Below are 6844 nucleotides of genomic sequence, written 5' to 3'. Positions count from 1 at the left end.
AAACAAAGGGCGCTTATTTACTCTTTCAAATAATACTAAAACAAGGGGACACTCCATGAAAGTAACAACCACCAGATTCAAAATAAGTAGTGCACAGAGTGTAAAAAGTACTATCAAACTGTGGACGCTGTTGCCAGAGGCCATGGTTAAGCCAACTAGCATAGCGGGGTTTAAGAGATTTGAGCAAGTTCCTGGAGGAAAAGTCCAGAACATGTTATGAGCCAAGCAGACTGAAAAAACCTAGTGCTGTTTCTGGGAGTGAGTAACAGGAATTGGATCTCCTTGTGCCTTGGATTGGCCACTGTTAGATATAGGATGCTGAACTCGATGGACCATTGGTCTGACCCAGCATGACAATTCTTCTATCTCTACAATTTTTAACCTCATGGTTAACTGCTAGACAGAGAATACACGTTAGGGTAGACAATGATATTTTTCGGTTGTTAGGTACAGCCCTATTTGAACTCCTTGGCTTTCTTGACAGCCATCATGGGGGGGTAAAATGGTTGCAAAATTAAATTAAAAAATGTTGGAAGTAATGAGGAAAAGGACCTCAACCCTCCCTGTGCTTTTCTAGCTCTAGCTAGTATATGTTCCGTCTGTGGTGCCAGTGGATCTTAACCACGCTGGCCTAATTTAGCCCTGCTTGTCCATGGAGAAGTGTTGTAATAACAAACTGCCTCAAGACTAGACTGTGATGGCAAAGCCGTTCTCAAGTGCCACAAACAGGCCAGGTTTTCAGGATATCCACACTGAATATGCATGAGATTTGCATACAGTGGAGGCAGTGCACACAAATTTTTCTCATATATATTCAGTGTAGATATCCTCAAAAACCAGCCTGTTTGTGGCACTTGAGGACTGCAGTTTGCCATCACTGGCATAGGTTAGGGAGGAGAGGCTGCAAGGGCCATCAGCCTGGAGAGTACTAGGTCTATTGATGGCAATTGGGAAAGGGTGATTAAGTGTGAAGAGGGCAGAGTAATCTAGTCATATCTATAGACATGGAGCACTCACAATAAGAACCACATAACACGTGCTTTAATTTAAAAAAGGAGCAAAAATGTTTATTTCTGAAAGGAAAAAGTGTGCATGGGCTGGATTACCTGTGTGTAACAGAATCTACTCATGGTTTATTGCAACTGATCCCTTCCACACGCTTCCAGCTGTGAAATGGACAAATGACATACCACAGTGTACTTTTAAATTTTAATTTAAAAAGTTACAGCTTTTTAATCCTATTATAAAAAAAAACCAAAACAAAAAAACCACCCCTCCAGAAAAAAAAATTATATAAACCAAGCAGCTTGTGCTGAAAAATTGATAATATTCCCTCCAGTGTAAGCTCTCCTCTCTTCTCAGAGGAGAGGAAGTCTGTGTATTGGCTCCCAAATCACTTTTATTTCCAATTAAGGGGAGGTCTCACAAACTACAACATAAGTAAATAAAATACTGTTAAGTATTTTGGTGGATTTTGCGATGATTTGTTTTAGTGAATTGGGAAATCAACTAAAGTTACAGAATAAGGCCAGCTTGGTCTGCAAGGGTCTCAGCCACGTATTGATGATGTCAGTGCACAGCAAAGCTGAGAAACACTGAGTTAAATTTTTATATCTATTTATTTATCTATAGAGAGAGGTATAAGTAAACAATTCCTTTCTGCTGCTGTTGCTGACAACAGCTGCTCTTCCTCCTGGTCTGGACCAATGAAATCTCCCTTGGTCCCATGACATCATCAAAGGCAGCCAATTGGCATTAGAGCACCCCAGACAACCTGAAACGGAGGCAAGCAGGAAATCAGGAATTTATCACAGTGAAGCAGCCAAATGGGGAACTTTCTGATAAAAATCCGGACTAATATTACACAGGGGGTGTAGAAAGGAACATGGAAGTGTAGCTTTGTGATACCTTCCCTTTAACAACCATGAAGCCTGACTTCTTACAAGTTAGATTGTCCTATAATCCCTTCACCAGATATTATAAAACTTACTTTAAAAATAAAAAAACTGGAAAAAAAAAGCAAAAAATTGTATCCCTTAAAATGTTTGAATTAAAAAAAACAATTAGAACAGGTAGAAATAAAGTGACTAGCATGTAAGAAAAATACAATATGGGAACACAATCAAATACAATTAAAAAAAAGTTTAGAGCCGTTGATTTTAATGTGCTGTAATGCAAGTTTAAAATGTCCCTCTAGAGCTGCCATATGGAAATAAAACATTGGCAAGTTTCTCTGCTCTCTCCCATTTCAGACCTGCTCGGTTTACTGGCTCAGACACCCTGTTTCTTAGGGATTCCCTGAAAGGAAGAACATGTCAAGGGCATATACTCAGCCTGTGTTCCTCCCTGAGGAAAACTGCTTGCTTTCTTTAGGGTTTTATACTCTGTCGTAAGGTCACTGTTGCCTCCCTATTAAGGACACTTTTCTATTATGGCTGGTCTATGCAAAGTCTTATTTGATTGTTTCTATAAAAGGGCCTGGCTGTTAAACTCTTGTGGATAAACTCTGCCACCTTGTGGTTTCTTGATAGACTGCAATGCTGTTTTGATCGAAATTTCGTTGGGAATTTTTATTTCTAGGCTTGCTTATAAAAAACCCCCAACTAACTAAAAAAAAAAAAAAAGAGGGGGGGGGGGGGGGCAAACACAGCCAACCCTAATTCAGCATCAAAGATGAAATGTCTGGCCTCAACTGTACTTACTGTAAACAGCAGAACTTGAATCACTGTAGCTAGTAAAGAGTGTTTCAGTAAAATTCCATTTGCTATGGGGGTTGTTGTTTTTTTGGTAATTGTATTCGGAAATCATTATAAAATAAGCATGTGGAAAAATGTGACTTCAAATTTTTTTATTCCTTTTTTAAAAATTGGGATATTTTCCACACATGGAAAAAAAAAAAAAGTAGCTGAAACCCTGTTGGCATCGTACGAGGGTTCTGAAATTGTGAATCAGCTCTTCATCAATTTTGTAAAAACTTTGTTTTGGAAACTTTGACTCTTATGATTCACTTACCATTCCAGATATAAGCACAAATTTTGCAACAACATTCACCCAACAGGGAACATTTACCACATGGCTTCTACTCCCAGGGCACTAGACAGAGCCAGTTCTGGTTTTGTCCCATGCCCCATTAGGATTTACAAGTCTACATGAGATGAGTCAAAACCAAGACTGGATCATTTTGTCCAATAGGGCCTGGTGTTATAACCCTAGCCGCACCTAGCTGTGGCGCATGGTCAGACCCCCCCCCCCCCCCCCCCCCGCATGAACAGTACCTAGTGACCTAGGGCACAAAGGCTGACCTACCCCATTTTAATGTGGGTCTCTGATGACCAGCATGCAGTGTGGTGGGCATCAGAAAACAAGGAATGGCCAAAAATCTATGGTCAGACTGACAGTGTGGTTGATTTGACTGGCACTGATGAGAATGAATTTTGAGGATGGGCAGTGACAACCTGCAGTAATCACCACTGTAAAACCGGTACAGAGTCAGTACATGGGATATCTATAAGCAGTGGCACTAGCTTATAACTAGATTTATCCCACCCTAGATCTTAAGCAGTACTTCTCTGGGCCATGTCAGCACTCAAGGCCCACTGCAAGCAGAAATCACAGAAGAAACATCAGGTTGTTCCCCAGTGTGTATTATGGGATTGGTTCTTTGTGGTCTAACAGGTGACATACCTGCTCCCTCACCTCCATTTTGCTTACCCCACCCCCAGCCTCTCGCCATCTCTCCCCCTTTGTTTATGTCTGGGGTAAAAAGGACTTTTTTTTCCCTTTCTGTCCTGCAAAGTAAGTTGAGCCAGGGTACAGAACTGGAGCTTCAGGACATGCCCTCTTCTTATACTTGTCCTAACTGACCCCTTAAAACAGTACTCCAAAGTTGGCTGTTCTTGTGACCTACTCCCCCACCCAGTCCCAAACCCACCCACTCTCTGGCCTGGTACAGGGCTCTATAAGTTAACAGGTGTGGTACAAAGGGGTCTCTTATGGCACTGCGTTCCAAACCTGGCCTAGTGACCCCACAGCTGCTCCCATTTTCAGGATAACCTCCATGAATCTGCATGAAATTTGTATCCATTGCAAACCCATCATAGGCAAGTTCCTTTTTGGTATGGCTATACTGAAGACCTGAGCTGCTGTGGAGGCACCAGAACAGGTGTGGTCAATGTGTGCCATTCCAGAAAGAGAAGCAAAAAGCTGGGCACTAACTCATGCTAACTCTCTCTTATGTTGTGCTTTAGGAAGAGGATTTGTTTGCCATGAAAGAAGGCAGGCACTGACTGCTGCTTTCTCCAGAGGGTGGGGAAATGTCTTACCCCATTCTCCTCCCTAAACATTTACACTGGAAGTCACCTCCAGCTCTCTCTTCCGAAGGCTCGGCTGAATAACCTCAGTGCCCATAGGCCATGGCATGTGCAGCCAAACCAAGCAATGGGATTGGCTGAAAGCTCCCACTCCTAGCCAGCCTGGACTTGGGCCCATGACTTGAGATCTCCCAATTGCTCAACAGCTAGAATTATATGTAGTTATTTCACTTTGGTTTCTGCAGTTCCCAGGAAAGCACAAAGCAAGATCCATGAAAACCCTAAGACTGCACCTATGTACGAAATTTAAGAACCAAATCATGTTTCCGAGCCTGCTGAGGAGTGCAGAAGGACCCAAGCCTGCGTGATTTCCTATTCTAGATCTATGTGCCTCTGTCTGTCTTTTTTGGATAGGGGAGGGGTGATTTTTACCAGCCAATCAGAAAGGGTTGTCAGTCAACCTGAGGTAAGAGTGCATATGACCCAAAAAGAAAATGTCTCCGCCCACCACAAACCAAACAGCTCTAAACTCTGCATCAGGAAAAAGAAAAATACAGAAGGGTTCGCCGCCTCCTTGTTTCCATCTCCCTTTGTTTCCTGCATTCAAACCTCATAGTCATAAAAATATTATTTTAGAGAGCATTTTAAAAAGTTCAGAGATTTTCCAGAGGGCAGTGGTCCTCTCTCCAACCCGTACAAGGACAGCAAGGAACGGGGAGCACTGGGATGGTGGCGTTGACTGGCCTCGATTAGGGAGATCCCCGCTTCCTCAGTTCCTGGACAAAGGCTGCAGAAATGAGAGAACAAAAGCATCAGGTTTGGGTCTCACATGAGAGTGTGTGTCATGTTGGTGTAGCGCTCTCCTCTTGTGTGAGACCTGCAGCTTCAGCAACCAGGCTGCTGTGGCCTATAAGAGAGACTCACTCTCCAACCAGTAACCGGGGGGTGCCCATGTAATAAGCCATGTGTTAAAGATGTTGTGTACCTATTTTCAGGGCATGGCTTCTTAATGTTAGTGCTAAAAACTAATTTAACTCCCAACACAGTAAGCTAAAGCATCAGAAGTTAAAAAACCAAAAAAAAAAACAAACAAACCCCCAAAACACACCAACCCAAAAACGTGTACAGAAAACATGCTTTTAATGCACAAAAAATGGAGAAATTACTTACCTGAATTTCATTTTCCTTAGTGTAAACAGACTCAGGACCAATGGGTACAAGTGTACTCCTGATCGCAGTTGGGATATGGAGTCAGATTTCAATCTGACATCAGCACTACATATACCCCTGCAGGAAGCTCTGCTCTTCAGTATTCTCCTCGAACAGCAATGGTGGATGTGTGTTTGGATAACTTGGTTAACTTGAACTGGTTGACGTGAATTCTAGCTGAAAACAGAGTGCACTCAGCCGACACCTGGCAATTATAGGTGTCTTAACTATGGGTAAAGTCCGGCTTACCCGTGCTTGTCTTGCTCTCGAGGTTTCTGAATTTTGGGGCAGCCATGGGCGGGATGCTGAGTCCATCTGTCTACACTAAGGAAAACAAAATTATCAGGTAAGTAATTTCTCCAGTTCCTTGCGTGTAGCAGATGGACTCGGGACCAATGGGATGTATAAAAGCTACTCCTGAACCGGGTGGGAGGCTGCTCGAGGCCCACTTAGTACTGCCCCTGCGAATGCTGTGACCTCCCTGGCCTGAACATCCAGGCAGTAGAACCTCGAGAAGGTGTGGATGGAGGGCCACGTCACTGCCTGACAGATCTCGGCGTCTGACAGCATCTTGGTTTCTGCCCAGGAGACTGCCTGGGCCCTTGTGGAATGGGCCTTGACTTGTAGAGGTGGAGGCTTGCCTGCCTCTACGTAGGCCGCCTTGATTACTTCTCTGATCCAGCGGGCTATGGTTGCCCGTGAGGCTGCTTCCCCTTGTTTCTTCCCGCTGTGAAGGACGAATAGGCGGTCCATCTTTCGTACTGATTCCAATCTTTCCAGGTATCGGACTAGGAGTCTGCCGCCATTAAGATGGTGAAGAAGGCGAGAGTCTTCAGCATCCTTATGCTTGTCTGGAGATGGCAGCGAGATGGTCTGGTTTAGGTGGAAATGCGAAACCACCTTTGGAAGGAAGGAGAGGACGGTGCGTAGCTGTATGGAGCCCGGTGTGAATCTGAGGAAAGGTTCCCAACAGGATAGTGCTTGAAGTTCAGAGATGTGACGGGCTGAACATATTGCCACTAGGAATGCAGTCTTCAAGGTCAGAAGTCGTAGGGACAGACCGCGGGTAGGTCTGAAGGAGGCTCCTGCTAATAAGTCTAGCACTAGATTGAGGTTCCCTAGGGGTACTGGCCACTTTAGTGGTGATTGGATTTGCTTGACCCCTCTCAGGAAGCGGGAAACGTGTGGATGGAAAGATAGACTGATGCCGTCCACTTTTGTCCTGAAGCAGGCCAGCGCGGCCACCTGAACCTTGATGGAGTTGAGGGACAACCCCTTCTGTAAACCATCCTGCAGAAATTCCAGGATCGTGGGGATTTTGACTG

General features: G+C 44.2%; 1 protein-coding gene across 2 annotated transcripts in view; it reads right to left on the bottom strand.

Annotated features, from left to right (window-relative positions):
- Window positions 1-1040: 1040 nt before the first annotated feature.
- The window catches only part of VASP (vasodilator stimulated phosphoprotein), a 45494-nt gene continuing 39690 nt past the window's right edge, over window positions 1041-6844 (bottom strand). For both annotated transcript variants that reach the window (XM_029619392.1, XM_029619393.1), the window contains one exon: window positions 1041-5097. In XM_029619392.1, coding sequence (XP_029475252.1) covers window positions 5060-5097 — 38 coding nt within the window. In that variant the 3' untranslated portion in view covers window positions 1041-5059. The remainder of the gene's footprint in view (window positions 5098-6844) is intronic.

Source organism: Rhinatrema bivittatum, chromosome 11 (genome assembly GCF_901001135.1).
Source record: "Rhinatrema bivittatum chromosome 11, aRhiBiv1.1, whole genome shotgun sequence".
NCBI lineage: Eukaryota > Metazoa > Chordata > Amphibia > Gymnophiona > Rhinatrematidae > Rhinatrema > Rhinatrema bivittatum.
The sequence above is the reverse complement of the archived record's forward strand: the minus strand, read 5'-3'. Positions and strand labels throughout refer to the sequence as shown.